At 40.5% G+C, this 16456-nt stretch overlaps 1 protein-coding gene across 1 annotated transcript; it reads left to right on the forward strand.

Annotated features, from left to right (window-relative positions):
* Positions 1 to 8337: 8337 nt before the first annotated feature.
* On the forward strand, positions 8338 to 15624 carry cunh1orf210 (chromosome unknown C1orf210 homolog). Its single transcript, XM_069704840.1, has 4 exons — positions 8338 to 8463; positions 13143 to 13654; positions 13854 to 14045; positions 14554 to 15624. Exons 2-4 carry the CDS (start codon positions 13606 to 13608, stop codon positions 14754 to 14756), a joined length of 444 nt encoding a protein of 147 aa, XP_069560941.1. The 5' UTR covers positions 8338 to 8463; positions 13143 to 13605; the 3' UTR covers positions 14757 to 15624.
* Positions 15625 to 16456: the final 832 nt, after the last annotated feature.

Here is a 16456-nt window from a genome sequence, read left to right on the forward strand (position 1 = left end):
TAAGATATTGGATCGGTGACACTAGTCTGAAACTGTGGTGATTGTTTAGATTGTTTGTGCTGTCAGGTTGAAGATGTGTGTGAAACATCCACATTTTAGAAATAAGCTTCTTTCCAGCAACACCCATACTTTTACTGTCAACATTGTGTTCTATCAGAATCGGCTTTATTGGCCGAATTCCTTCAACAGTATTTGAACCGGAGAGCTGATGTACGATACGTCAGTGCAAATACCTTCACACAAGCACATAAACTGAAATGCGTTAAAGCCTTCACATGAACACATCTGAACTGTGCAGCTGTAATAATGACTGGAGACACTGAACCACCTCCTCGGACATGAAGACAGAAGTGTGGTGAGATCACAACAAATGAGATCCTAACCTTTGTCGCATGTCGCTTCCTTTCCTCTCCCATATTTCCCGTCACTTTCCACTGTCCCCTTTCTCACAAAGAAAGAGCTGCCCATCTAAGTAACCTTAAGGGGAAAATGTCTCCAGCAGATGAATTGACACACGGAACGATGGGAAACGATTTGACAGAAGACAAAAATATTCAAAGTTAGCGTGGCCACAGGGCGAGCGTGATGGGTGAAGTTGCTGAGACACAGTCAGAGCTGTGCACGAGACATATCATCTTATCTGAACACATGTTTGTAGACATGTATAGCAAATCATTAGCCCTTACCTCTTTACTATACACACACACACACACACACACACACACACACACACACACACACACACACACACACACACACACACACACACACACACACACACACACACACACACACACACACACACACACACACACACACACACACACACACACTGTGTACCACCAGGGATATACTGAGCGAGTTATTGACAGGTTTAACGGTCTCATGATTCAGGTTTCAAGTTCTCCATGACGGGAACACTTCCCTTCCCTCCCTTCCATTTCCTCTGGCTCCACCAGCAATCTCATTACCATTATAATACAGTTATACAGACATTAACCTCATGGTTAATTTCAAGCCATAACATAGACAGACTGTTAGATGGCAGGGATGGTATTTCCATCTAAATATTCCTCCATCAGTGTGAACAGTGTAACCAGTGAACAGAATGTTACTACCTCAATGTAGACAACAAGTGGTTTGAATTATGAGAGAAAGAAAATGTGAACTGACAACAGAATTACATTGTTTGTGGCTATGTGAGGAAATGTTCAGCTCTCTTACTCTTCAATACCAGCATGTATGAGAGTGAGCGGATGGCAAATGAAAGATCACTGCATCACTGGGGGTGTAGCAGCAGGGTTTTCAGAGAAAGAAGCATAAAGGGACTAAAAAGGATGATATCTCATTATAAAGTAGCTCTTCTTATTGTTTTAAATTATATATTGTTAGGATGGTGTTATGGACAACAATGGACATTCACAGGGTGTGAAATATTGATGTTCTATCAAAGCCATTGGTGTCAGAGCATAGACTGTATATAAAAGTGAACGTAGCTTCCAGGTTTGAAAAATGAGGCCAATACAGAAGTGTCTTAAACTAAAATACCAACGAGGGCCACTAGGGGCTGGCTCTATAGACTCCCGTTCAACTTCTATTATGAAATACAAAGTCAATACATTGTTTTCAGCAAGTCAATTTAGTGTTGTTCGCTAAAGTCACTTCTTCTTATTAGTTTTCTGGCGGCCTATCTGAATATAATTGGATTATTTAGATATAAGGCCTCAAGAAGTGGCATTTTTGGGGTCATGTCTGTTTGATTGACAGGCCTGTGGTGCAGTTAGATTTCTGCCATCAGTGGGCGGGGCATAGTGTCCTCGGGTTCCCAGTCAGATCGAGTCAAATTGAGTCACTGTTTGCTTTTCCCCAGCTTGTCTAAATATGGTTACTTCTGACTCCAAAATAGAAGGACTGGGATTGCCAAAATTCGAACCCGAGGCTTCGTAATGGAAGCTCACAAACCAATGGGTGACGTTACGGTTGGTTGCCGTTTGTGTCAGAGAGATACTCACAAGTTGCCGTTTTGTGTCAGCACCGTGAAAGAGAAGTGACGGAGTAGAAAGAAGGAGAGAAAGGAGGAGGTTGGATGGACCAAACACGGCTTTCACTCAGGTGATCAGTGTTTGAGTCCATGAGAAAGAAATCGACATCATGAGTAACTTAAGTAAGGTAATTGCGCCATGTAAAATATTAAACTAACGTAATTTACATGGCATGCACAACATTACCTGCGTAAAATTACTTTTTAAACCCAAACCGTGATCTTCTCCTTAACCTATCCATGTGGTGTTTGGTTCGTTAAACCGAAGACACCTGGTGCACATCTCTGGGTTGAAAACAGGTTGAACTGGCAGCGTTTGGCAGCACTACTGCAGGGAGAAGGCTCCTGCCAGCATCCCTGGCCCACAACACTGCTGGTAAATTCATGCATTTCGTCCCAACATGGTCGCATTTCTGTGCCAGTTGTAACGAGTGTTGTGGCTTTGATGGGACTGCTCTCTCCTGCAATCTGTGCTTTCTGAGCTACTTTCACGCACAGTAGGAGTAAATGTGTGAGGTTCTTTAGAGTTAATGTATCCCATCACAGTTTCTAACCAACATGATCTAACTGGGAAGGGGAACGAAATACATACTCTGGTATGTTAAATCTAAATATTTTCCAAAACCACTTGAAAGCTGCATATTCTAGTAGGTTTGATACGTTTCCTCCCTAAGAGACAAAACCAGTGAGCACTAAGCAGTCCATTTTATATCCTCCAATGGCATGAGTAACGAGGCTGACAAAAATGACCTAAAAGGTTTATCTACATGTCTTGGCAAAAATATTACTGCTGCTCAAATAGCTAGTTGATCCTTTTGTGGCATTTACAATGTGCTGACGACATGTTATGAGGTTATTTACTTCCATGAAAATGTGTGCCAGTAATTGAATATAACTGTAACAATTGCCCTTTAAACCAGTTTCACCATCTAATTATACTTTTTTAGCACTTACAGTTTATTTATTTAGCACCACACAACCCAATAACGGCAGCATACTCTGTCTGTTTCCCGTTCATTTTAAGAGTTTGTCTAATTTTGTCTGTATGAACACGACACACAGACACAATCTGGACTCACACTAATGTAACTGGGAAGAGGCCACATGCTCATAAATACTTTTTTCCTGCCCATTCATCAGTCTCACACTGGAAAGAAAATATGGTCCAGAATTGAGGCAGCGTGACCCGCCACCAACTCTGGTCTCCTAATCTGCCTCCTGGGGGCGAGGTTGGGGCACTGTGAATGTGGACGGGGTGATGTGGGTCCACCACCAGATGCACAGCTCGGTGACCCGTCAGAGTGACACCAAACAAACCCTCCGTGTTGTCAGGATGTTGATGGATGTTGATGTTTTAGCCCCTGCTGACCTGGCACAGGTACATATACTGTACACGCAGACACACACCTCACTGATGGTGTTATGGAAAACCTGCAGATCAGACTGCGGAAATCCCAATCATAACAGCGTGAAGTCGACCTGTAGGTTTGATGCGATAAAAAAAATAAAATAAATAAAAGAAGGTGATATTTTCCAGAACAGGCAAAATGGTTTTGATAGTTTACCTTTTGAAAGGTCACATATAATCCTGAGAAGCTGAGCTTTTCAGTCTGTTTTGCATATCAATCACAGCTCCCAGAAGACGAAGGCTTTGTTATATTTCTCTCCTTCTGTCTGTGCTTTGGTTGCAGTTCAGGTTATAGCACTAAAATTGCCCTTAAATTATTTGAATGATTCCAAAAAACAACTTTTATTTGTCTTATAGGATTCATTTAAATACTTCTTTCTTTGTAAAATGCTGCCAAAAGAATGAAAGAAATTTTGAAAACAATGGCACAAACAATGCATTATTCCTGACTTGGCCATGGTCTGATGGAGCTGTTTTTTTCATCACTGTTATTATGCAAGTTATGGCTGCAAATCCTAATGACAGAAATAGAATATTAGTCCCATCAGAACGTGGTATCAAGGATATTGTGGAAAGGGAGTGGTTGCTGAGTCCAGCCAACTCTGTCTCTGGAATATTACAGGCGTTTTTGAGGGAGCTAAATAAGTGTGGGAGTGCTGAGCTGAAAGGCAAGATTTTCCTTTAGACTATAGCCGCAGAGGCCCCGGAAGTGTGATTACCTGGGGAAATGATGTGAGCTGATGTTAAAATGATAGAGTGAGCCAGGGAGGATTAGAAGTGAGGGGTTTACAACAGAAGAGAAAAGCGAGAGAGAGAGATGGATGAGCTGTTGTTGCTTGTCCTTAGTGTCCAGAGAACTTGAGCCAGATTCAGGAAGAGGTACTGCTGCTGCAGGCTGATATGTGTGTGAAGGAAGTGGAGGGAGCGCAGGGGCAGGAATCACCCTACAGGCAGGAAAAAGCCTGTGGAGGTGATGGCGGGGGTGGAGGTGGAGGGTCTCGGCTCCTGTCTGATAGCTTGTTCAACAAACACACTCAGACACACACATGCACACAGTCAGACATGGTCACAGCTCCGCCGGCTATAGGTTCTTGTTCCCATCAACTAGTGGGAAGGAGGGACACAGCTGCTGGTGCCAAAGCATAAATGCGCTCGCAGTTACTGAGGAAGTTGGTGTAAGTAGGCTTTATTACATGCTACAGTGCTGCCGGGAACACTGGTGCTGCCAAATGCAGGTCGTGCCATTGTAGGAAATCCACTTTTTTTTTTTACCATACATGTGCTTTTGTAAGCACCAAGAAAAGCTACAGTACTTGTGATTCCATTGGAGTGTGCAAATAAATTTGTTTAAAAAACATAATTTTGGCATTGCTGTTTGATTTAACAACAACAGTTTTCCACGTGACTTTTTGGCATTAAAAAAAAGCAATTCTTGGTTAGTTTTATGACTATGAGACTTGAGCTTCATCCAAAAGTACATATTTTATATTTTAAAAGACACGCCCACATAGATGAACTCCCTCTGTTTCAATTTAAGTACATTTTACACTACAGTGCCTTATTTCACTCGCTTTAAAACAATCTTTTGGCTACTTTTCTGTCTGAGTTCGTACGCTGCAGTAATTACCAACAGCCTGCAGTTGAGGCGTTTGGGTAACATCGGTAAATTGTGGGATTTAGCGATAGATTTCATGTAAGGGGACATTTCTTAATTATAGAGACAAAAACACAACCACGGTTGCAGTCTCTTCCTCTAAACTGATGGAAAATTAAAGATTTGTAACATGCTGTAACTTTCTTAAAAATGGTATTAAAAAATGTATCGCTCAGGAACCGATATCGAAGACTCTGCATCAGTGCCGATATTGAACATTTTTGAACAATACCAGGCCATGTTGCAGACACATCTTTTCTGCAGGCCAAACCTGAAAAAGCAGCCGTAATAAATCTTTCATTATGTGTCATTAAATGTCAAATTCCTCAGCCATTTCTGAATTCTGCAACACTCACTTTTTGCATAAATATTCTCACAGCGTTCACAGAGGGATTAGAAACAGCCAGTCAGAGTTTAATAAAAATGTGTTGACTTTTACATGACTCTCCCAAAGTATGCAGATCAACAGTACGGCGTTGTAACACCACGGATATTTTCAATGCAGCTTCGTCTTAACAATTCCACAAACGATGTGTTTCTGAGCTACTGAGGCTATTTTTCTGCAGCCAGTTTATTATTCAAAGTATTGTAAAAGTCTGTTGTACATTAACACAACCATGACATCCAAAAAAAACAGTAAGGTAATGGCACCTACTGATTAACACACCATTTAGATAAATAACTTTCCTTAAAGAGGAAGCATGCAGGTCAATAAACACTAAGCTGAATGCATTTCAAAACGGGAAGGTATCCAATTTATGTCGTAGGTGTTTTTGTAAGTAGACTTCATTCACCTTAAAGAGTTCAAGAAAAGAAAATAATCACCCCAAACACCATCAAAGAGAGAAACCAGACTGATACTAATACTGTCCATTTCATCTCTATCTATATATATGCAGTGTTACACACAGTAGGCAGAAGGTGGCAGGAGATCAAGCCAAACAAACACAGGCTGTACTCTGCATGTTAGTGCCAGTGAGGTATGTAATGTTAAACCACTGAGCCCATACAGTCAGGAAACTCTTATATTAGATTAAATTAGATGAAACTTAAACAACCTCCGTGTTGAAACTGGGTCATCACAGCAGCAGAGTGAAGGACATGAAAAAGACAAAAGGGCCTATTTTTGTGCGCAGAAGCTCATTTTATATGCAGCACCTGAATTACTGAAATTAGACCCCTGATATAAAATCTAATATAGTAGTTAGTAAGAATAGAAGATCAGTCAGAGAGTAATGCAAAAAATGTAAATAAAAATGCAGCTGTTTCTTTGATAGATTTACAGATTTGAAGCAGATGTGCAAAGCCTCACTCACATTATCATATTTCCAGATGGAGGCCACATACAGAGTTACAAACTCACAAAAATGTGAACAATGTGCGGCTATCACCTTGTAAAATTTACACTTAGATTGGTCCCAGAAGGGAATTTTGTATGAGAAAGAAAAAGAAAAAAAAAAAAGGTAACAATTGCTTCATCCAGCCTCTCCAGTGCTGTGGATTGTCCCTTCTGGATGCTTAATGGCCAGTGGCAGGCTTGTTTGTCACATAGCTCTTCCTCCCCGAGGTGAACTGTCCATTGTTATGTACAGTGTGGCACGTGTTGTTATTTCCCCGCTCTTTCCCATCTACCCCACAGAAAGGGCCGTGATCTCAGACCCCACCACTTCACTTAGAGGACAAAGAGTAAACATCCCAAGGCAGCAAAAGTGGGGGGATCCCCCGGCCTCCTCCTAAAAATTATCCAGACTCTGGGAACAGTTGCACTGCTGCTTCTAATGACCTTCACCTTCACGTGCTGTAGATGGACCAACAACATCACCAGGGAAAAAAAAAAAATCTATGAAATATCCAGTATATCCACAGCTTATTTAGAAAAATCTGGACTTTATTATCTTTCTGAATAAGATTCAGTTTAGATGCAGTTCCTCTGCAGTTCTACAAAACGTTTTAGCATCTTTTAGCTTATTCTTTTGGTTTTATGGCTTCTCTACTGTTTTAGTTCACTCTGTCTGTTCTTATAATTGTTATTTCAAGCTGCGGCAGACAGCATTGAATGATAGGAGCAAGCAACAAAAAGACAAATCCACTGGCTAATATAGTGGATCATTAAGAAACTATAAGAGTCAATGGCCAAAACAAAGCTGAAAGGAGAGCAAATACCGGACTACTCAGATGTCCAGAAACACGACTCCAAACAAAAACAATACTTGTCTGCTCTGTGTGTAAATAACAACTTAGAACTTGATCAACTTGTTTTTGCTGCTGCCAAAAATGGCCAAAAATTAAATCTGTAAAAGCAGGTTGAATATCAAAACATTCACCTCTATTTGCCATGTTCTTAACAATTCAATTCCACTGCAAAAACCCTGATTTTCCCCCAACGACAAGTATTATTTACTGTAATCAAAGGTCAGGTCTTTGGCGAAGATACTGAGTAGATAAAACACAACTGAATGTGAACCTCCCATAGTAAGTACAGTGGGAAACCCCTCCTGCTTCTTTCAGATGATGCTGAATTATCACTTTAAGGTCCCAACCTATCGACGTCCCTGCCATCTGCCCCAAGACATGCAGCTGAAGCATCCTGGAACATACGCAGGGAGCGAGGGGAGGGAAAGAAGGAAGAGCAAGGGAGATGAGATGTAAAGATGCAGAGAGCACTGCTGAGTGGTCAGGAAGTGGCCCTATTGTTTTCAGGGTCACCTCGCTTTTCCTTTCAGAGCCACCAGAGCTCTGTTCTGTCTGCTCGGGCTGTATGTCTCACATAAACAAAACTCCTCGTCGCCACGAAAATGCATTTTGTCTGTTTTCCTATGTGATCTACTGAGGGCTGAGAAAATGGTTTACATTTTAGATTAACAGAGCAAGCAGTGGCATATTAATGAAACTACACTTAAGCACACACACATACACGAACAAGAAGAGCTGACAGACGCATAAAGGTGATTATTTGATTACTGGAACTGTGTCTCTACTCGCTGAACTACATTTGACTGGTTGCTTACAGTCTTATTTATGAATGCACACTGGTAGTTACAGTATAAACATGACATATTGCTCATAAGTCATGTTTGACCTCTTCCTGGTTTGCAACTGCTGAGTGACAGCTTTGCCTCTGAGCAGGTCTGCCTTGCCATTGGACAGAGAGGAGCAGCAGGAGGCGGGAGCGAGCACACCTTAGTTACAAAGTTATCCATTAACCTGCTTCTGGGAACCGGCTGCAGAACACGCCTCGTTCAACCTTTGCACAACATTTCTCCATTTTTATACTCAATTGCGCGAGTGAGCTGATGTGACATGTGAGCGGACAGAAGGCAGGTGAAGTCTGTGAGGACACAGGGACCTACAGGTGAACAGGTAAGACTTCAGATGAACAAGATAGAGCTTCAGAGTAACATCTATAGTTTGGATGATAGTTTTTGGACAGACAATGGAATAATTACCAAATAATTTACTAAAATCTCACAATGTGTTCAAAAAAATAAATGTACTACGTTTGCTCCAAATGCTCCAAATTATAAATTCTCAGATATACTCATACATTTACTTCTGGTTTCAGCCAAAAAGGAGGACAGTCTGAAGTAAGGTATTGCCAGAACAATCTACAAGACTGATATATACTGATATAACATTTAAATATTATTTTTTAAAATTGGAAGTTGTCACATAATTATTTTCTACACTGCAGGTATTCAGTGCTGCAGCGGTTGAGGGTCATTTTTTCTGAATACAGAGAAGTGACATAACCAACGTGTTTACATTTGAATGACCCGCACTGAACTACAAAGACAAATCACAGAAAATAATTGGACAAAACTGAGCTGGCTGACTATTTTACACCTGCTTTACTACATAGACGTGTCAGAGATATTTGATGATTAAATTTGCAGCAACTAGAAAATGGATCTCAAAAACAAAATGCAGAGTTTGTACTTTGTCACTGTGCGGTTGCTGCAGTCTGGCTTTGTTTTGCTGCACAAACTGCACTCTGACTTGTGTGTTGTAGGACCCGTCAGCACACTTTACTGCACTGTCTGCCACAGAACAACTCCAGCTGAAGTCAGTGGGCTACAGCAAGTGAAAGCTCGCTTGTGAGACAGATGTGGCGAGCCATAGCTAAAGCTAAATTTAGTTATTGATTTTTCCCCTAGTTGTCCTCTGCAAAGTCAGTTTGTTACTCCACATAATTAAATGAGGCACCAGCTGAATCAGTGCGGGACAGTGATAGAGAAGAAAGAAAAACCAATAAAATCACTTCAACTGCAGATAATAATCGTAATTATTCAAATGTTCTTAAACAAACTAGTTATAACAGATCAGAGGGCTGACAGAACTCAAGTTTGTGGGTCAATATTGTGAATCATTAACCACTGCACCATCTGAATTTTTTAGTTATTGTTGAGGTTTTACTCTTTAATGACTTGTTTGGCAAAAATTTAAAAGACTTGACATAAAAACATTATAACCTTTAGACTCCCTTTTTCTTATCTTCACTGCTTCTGTTGTTACAGGTAGTGAAACATCTCCTGCATCTGCTCATAACTTAAAAGGCTAATAATTATCATATTAAGATAAAATGCCACAGCAATTGTACTCATTTCATTTTCTATATCCATACTTTGTATAAAGATAAACTGTTCTTTTGTTCTTACAAAAAACATAAAACCAATCACCTCGCTGTCTTCTTCGATTGACTGTTCAATACTATAGAAAACAATCATGTCACGTTACATTTGACCGTACCCCAACAGTAATAACAACCCTCATCATCTGCGATGGCATATGGGATTGACTGATGGTGGCATTCTTCAATATTTAAAGTCTCTGCTGGTGACAAATGACGACCCACATGTTGTCCACCTGCTGTTTTCACTCCAAACAATGGCGCACCATTAACAGCTCAATCATTAGATAACATTGTTCCATTATGTTGTACTCTATAGAACAGAGGGCACTTTCAGATCTACAGTATTTATGGAACCAGGAGCTAAAACTCATCTTTAAATAGCAAATATCACAGTTTGTAGTCATGGTGTAGGTTCAATAGTGTGTTTTTATTATCTTATTGGCTTCTACTCATTGTGCTGCTGCGGTTTCTCTGTTGACACTGACAGGACTGACTGGAAGGCACAAACCAAACATGACTACTCACTTATGACCCTGATTCGGTTAAACAACAATAGGACATTACAATTAAGCCTTTTTCAAGGGCGTAGTTTTCATATTAAGGTAATTACAGTATTAGTTAAATAATTACTCATAAACAATGTCTCTGCCCGCTGTTTTAAAAAAAAATTTATATAACCCGCTGCTCAATTAGATCTAATACCTATTATTCTTGACAAACAATGGCACGGCTCGGCTCCGCGCTTTTCAAAGCGAGACAAAAATACAGAATTTGGCAGTGGGATGAGAGGCAAAGAGGGAGGCTTGCTGCTCTGTGGCTTGTAAGGGTGAGGGTCAAGGAAAGGACAGCTTGGGAGTGATTTTTGTAGCCAAGGAGAGAGAGATATTTGCTTGGTCGAGTGTGACTTGTAAAAACAAACACATTTTGTGATAAGTGGTTATTAAAATGCATTATTTGTATGTGTGATTTAAGCTCTTTGTTACATAGGTTGAAAGATGTTTTACAGTTATTCCGTGTCACTTTGTGTTGCACAATCAAATCTGAAACCATAAAAAAAAAAAATGGCTTACAGTTACTTTGTCTGTTCAAAGGAGTCTGATCACACTCTGTGAACAGGATTTAATTTTGATGTTTAATTCAGTTTGATGACAGAGAGAACATTTCACACCCTTTGGCCATCATTAGTGTCTGTAAACTGACACTCAACTCTCAGTTTGGGGCAATGAAACAAAGAGTGACTATGAAAGATGGAGTTCCTACTCAAATGATACTCAAACACAGATGAGCGCATATGCAGATGCAAATGTAACCTTTTTACACATGCATGTTCACAAACAAACACAGATGAAAGTACAGCAGCAGTGCACAGTAAAACTCACAAACACTACTGCGGCTGACACACATATTTCTGGCTCCCGCAGCTCCCAGTCCTCTGCTGCCTGGTGTGTATATTTTGCTGTTCTTTGCCTGTGTGAGGACAGAACAGGAAGAGATAAAGGCAGCCCCGTCGGTGTGTTTACAGCCAACACTGCTGAAGAGAATAGCTTGAGGAGATGAAGGGGAAGAGGCCTAATGGCTGGCGTTAAGCAGCCGGGGCCCCGCTCGCTGTGAAAAATCACTTCAGAGCTAAGAAAGCGAGCAAGACATACCTTATCTTAGGTGTGCCTAAGAAAGTAACCACTAGATATTGGGGAAATAAAGAAAGCGTAAATTACTTTAACAAATCAAGACAGAGGAGCCAGTATTTAGAAAGGCAAACATAGTTAGCCAAGAAACTAATGCAAAACAAAGTAAAGACATTATTCTAATAGATGCTCTCTGCCCTTATTAAAATTATAAGTGGACAAAAAAGTCTGTGTTAAGCTCATCTCTACCCGTTCAGACCTAAATTTTATCGCCGCATCAGTAGGCTACAGCAAAGGCTACAAAGTAACCACAGTGATAATTACTCAATCACAGAAAGGGGACACAAAAGCTCCGCATTGGAGTTTTAAGATAATGGAAAATGTCCAAATATGAAAAAAAATACTAGAAATATTCAATGGAAAGAAAGGCAGGGATTAAGAAAACCAAGAAATGCACAAATATGCCCTATAAAACAGTGACCAGGTACTTTAGAATCCTAAATCCGGGTCAAGAACATAAAAATACAGGTGCTAGCAGGGTAGGTTAAACATAACAGCCCACAGTGGATGGATAGCATGGATAAAAACACAACTTATCTGCCTGCATTGCTACGACTGTACTATAAATACAGGAAGCCAGCCTGTAGACTCATGCATGCAAATTTTTGGCAAATTTGCAAATAGCTAAATATGAAGGTCCTCTTCTTCTAACAGCAGCTACTGTGGAGGACAGCTTTATATTTCCATTCAGATCATAACTAAGCTTTTGATGTCAGCTCACACACAACACATGTCAAAGTTCAGCACGAGTTCTTGACTGTATGCAAAGCGCACTGGTCTATATCACATTTGATAGTGTCTACTCAGTGACTATGGAGATGCATTCAACAGCTGGTTAGTTTAGCTAAGGGAAAAAGGATCAGTCAAAAGTATGGATTTTTTTTCTTCTTCTGTGCTTCGGTTTGGTTTCAGTATGAATAAAACAAACTAGATGCAACATAATGTTTTAATTTGGGATCTTTACAGGTGTTGGTAGAGGACTTTTTTAATCCCATCTCCAGGCACAAATGATGAAAAAGGTCCCCAAAATGCTGATCTTTCCCATTAAAGTCTAATGTTGCTCATATTTGATGACACTTCCCATCTGCAATGCTTTCATATGAAATTCGACTGAAAAACTTTTCCATCTGTAGTATGTTGTTCTTCACAAATAATGTCTGGTAGGCTTTCTGTTATTGTCCTCTGAGAATCATACACAGCCTGCAGCTCCCCTACAGTAGCAGTGAAACAGTCACTCACCACACACATTAATGAGTGATTCTGCCAGAGTTTTGAGTCAGCTAGAAGTGTGAGGGAAGGTCCTACAGTATGTGGGACTTCCTGTTTGTGACACACTTTTCCTATTGTGGATGATATCCTCTTGAGCTCCTGACAGCTCGTGCTCAATTATGACTTCTGGATTATAAAAAGGATCCATGCAGCGTCTCCTTTTCATGATGACACACTCACTCTTCATAGATGCTAAGTGAAATATTTAGGTCATTTGATTGTTCATGTTCCTTCTGCGTGGATCGGTTATGAAATATGCATTTAATGGCACAAAGAATTCAAAGGAGTCGCACATGGGGTTCCCGGGCCATTTGTAGCTTGGTGGTATTCTACATAACTGAAGAAGCTTTTTTTCCCCTCTTTTCCACAATGCCTTTGTAGGCAAGTGGGTAAATTAAAAAAAGACTCACACTGCTTTAATTTCTTTCTTTTTTTTTCTTTCCCACTATCTGTAGAGCCTCATTTGCAACAGCACGAGGACTCGGATCTCATCTTATGACAATGCTGCCACCACCTTTCAGTCGGAGCTGAACCCAGGACTCCTCCGTCACTCAACCTTGCCACCTAGTGGAGCTCTGGAGGCTCAGCTCTCCTCTGGTCAACAGAAAACTTCCAGACAACCACTTCCCTCATCTGGGGAGATGCCCCCAGATCCCATTTAGCTTTTACCTGCTTAAGACGATATAACACAAACCGGCTTTGCACATCATTAAACGTCAGTCGGTGAAGAAATGAAAACATACGGCGTCAGTTACAGGAGTTCAAGAGACTGCTGAATCTTGTAGAAAGAGAATGACGTATATGTGGTACAGTATACTCCCACAATCAAGGGTTTCATGCTAAAATTAATGTTACTGGTCTTATTCAGCAAGAAGCAAACTGAGCAACACAGGAGAAGTCTCTCCCCAAAAGAGCCAGATGGAACCACCATCTAATGAGATGGTGACACCAACGGCACCAACAAATGGTAAGATTTCAGCAAAGTCAAAGAAAGATTTAATCACTGTCTGCTCTGAAGACAGAATACAGCTACGCTCAAACAAAATATTTGGTCGTCTGGTTTAAAGTGCTCAGTTTGGGCCTTTAGGTGCTTTCCACCATGTTGCTGCCTTAAAAAACACGACAGACTGACTAAGTAGGATGTGATTCACTGTACTGTCTTACAGAAACTTTGACAACCCAGCCTAAATATATCAGTCACAACTGGGAGTTCCTAGTGGCCGTCCTGGCCACCACCGTCTTTGTGTCCATTCTCATCACCCTGCTGGCTAAATGCCAAGTGGTCCTGCGCTACCTGGCCAGCTACAGACACACACGTCTGAGGGAGGTAGACACTGTTAGCCAGTGTGACCCCTCAGGTTTGTTGTTTTTGTCTTTTTTTTTACATATTATATTGCCATAACAATTTGTGCAGTGGGGAAAACATTACTTATTGTGCACCTGTTTGCATTTAGCATTGAAAACAGAAGTGTTTCACTGATGATGTCCAGAGCAGAGACTGAAACAGGAAGAGACCCAATAAATCAATCTTCAAAATCTTTTTTTTTCTTGTGCTGTTTACATTTGTTGAAAATAACTGTCTGCGAGACGCAGTCGTTGCTCGTGAGCTGATTAAACTACAGCCATTAAAAGTCGATTTGGAGGTAAAACTGTCTGATCACTCAAATCCATTTCATAAGTCACTGATGATGGAGCAGCTCCAGGCTGTAACAAGAAGTTACAGATTACCGCTTTCTGTGCACGGTTTACCTCTAAGGCAACTCATTTTATATCATTTATATATGTCAGTCATGACGACGTGTTGGACTTGCATTGTAATGATTGTTGGTTTTTTTTTTTTTTTTTTGTTTTTTTTACTGCTTCCAGGCATGGAGGTGGAATTCGCCATGCGTGGGGGACGTGCAATGAACCCTCACTGCGTCTCTCCTGGGAGCGAGGAGGACGATGACGGCTTCATCGAGGACAACTACATCCCGGCCAGCGAGAGAGCGAGGGCTGAGAGAGCGGCGGAGAACATAGACGAGGACACAGAGGAAGAGATGGATGAGATTGAATTCTCCATCGCTTAGTAGACGCGTCTGTAAAACCCCCTCAGGAGCCAGAAAGCCCCCACCAATTCCACTCCTTTTTTTTTTTCTGTGCTACACAGTTAATGTTTTCTATCACAAAATGAACAATATTAGTGAAGTGAAGTGTGTAAATACATCTTGAAGGAAGCATTGGAATAACTTCATGAAAAACATTATCATGTCAGTAGTTCCCATTGATTGCCTGACTTGTTAGTTGATTTAATAGCACTGGTTTAGTCAAAACAAAAACAACAATAACAACACTTAACTACAGTTTTGCTAAATTTAAACTGTCTATGAAAAAACATCTTGCTTTACACAGGAATTTTTTGTTAATTTCAATATGCTTGGATATTATTAGTCAAGACCAATCTGTGCTGTCAATTTAAAGCCTGAACAAGTGTTTGGGAATTAAGGTAGCAACAGGACCCATGTGTTGTTCTCCAAACTGGTTTATTTCCTGGTCAAAAAAAAGAAAAAGATTTCAGACAGATTACCTGATTTACAAGAGAAAAAAAACAAAAACAAAGACTATTCAAATATCTATCATTTTATACTGTTACATTATCGCAGAAAATGGTTTTTTTAATTCTTCAAAATATCAGTGCCACATACTAAGATTTTTTTTAAAATACGGAGCTGCAAGGAAAGATGTACGACAGCTGCCACGTGAAAATGTAGGGCAGCTCCTTTCTACCAAGAGCAGTACTTGTAATTAGTTACTTTCCACTTTTGGCTGCTATTTTTAGCGTAACAGACTGGGAGTGTGCATGAATTCAGCCCTTCACCTACTTCTGATGACTGAACTTATCATGAGGTTTGGTCATAAAACAGTGAGACCTCAATAAAAATCAGACTGTGAGTGGAACAGTGTCACTTGGTGTGTCTTGGTGGGCCTGATCCAAACAGTGGAGCTAACTTCTGAGGACTACTTTTCTCCACCTCTTGGTCTTGGGTTGTTGTGCCTCGTTGGCCACAAACTGGAATCATCACATTCACCTTTCATTTTAAACTTTGCCACGCGTGGGGGGGGGGGGAAGGGGGGGGTGTGGTGGTGTAAACAACAGTAATTAAGTCTGACACTGCGTCTCGAGCAGAGGCCTGCAGCATTTCGGATCGCAAGAGACCGCGCAGCTGATGAGAGCGGTCTGACAGGTCTGTGAAGATGTCAGGCGAGGCTCTAACCCGGAAACATGGCGCGTGAAGTTCACACCAAAACCGGAACTAACGAGATCCGGTCTTCAAAATATAAGTAGACTTTAACACGGCGTGCTTAAATGGGCGTGTCAACGATTTCAGACCAAAACAAAACAGCCAGAAACCACAATATAAATTATGATTTTGTTGTTGTTGTTGTTGTTGTTGTTGTTGTTAATTTAGCCCAACATCATTGTAAAATTAGATTTTGAGGCACTGGTGGATTTATCAGTAGTGGATAAATAATAATAATTATTAATCAGAGGTGGAAGAAATGCTGAGATACCCTTTATCTTACAAACAAGAGTCAAAATATATCTTCAATCTTTCAAAATAGGAGTATTTATGATGTAGACTGTACTCTTTCAAAAGGATGATGATGATGATGATGATGATGATTATTAGTAGTAGTATTTAGCATTATGACAGCCACTTTAATGTTTAGTCAGCTGATGTTTAACTTATTTTATGCTGTTGGCTAGTTAGGCCTATAATAATGCATT

Source organism: Brachyistius frenatus, unplaced genomic scaffold, assembly GCF_029030835.1.
Source record: "Brachyistius frenatus isolate BFR_SWC_R1_liver_20210118 unplaced genomic scaffold, ASM2903083v1 Contig_52, whole genome shotgun sequence".
Lineage (NCBI taxonomy): Eukaryota > Metazoa > Chordata > Actinopteri > Embiotocidae > Brachyistius > Brachyistius frenatus.

What these genes read in the sequence shown, in the direction of transcription:
- cunh1orf210 (XM_069704840.1), top strand. Translation starts at nt 13,606, where the DNA reads ATGGAACCACCATCTAATGAGATGGTGACACCAACGGCACCAACAAAT. An exon ending in ACCAACGGCACCAACAAATG is followed by an intron (nt 13,655 to 13,853) that starts GTAAGATTTCAG and finishes ACTGTCTTACAG; the next exon opens with AAACTTTGACAACCCAGCCT. An exon ending in TAGCCAGTGTGACCCCTCAG is followed by an intron (nt 14,046 to 14,553) that starts GTTTGTTGTTTT and finishes TACTGCTTCCAG; the next exon opens with GCATGGAGGTGGAATTCGCC.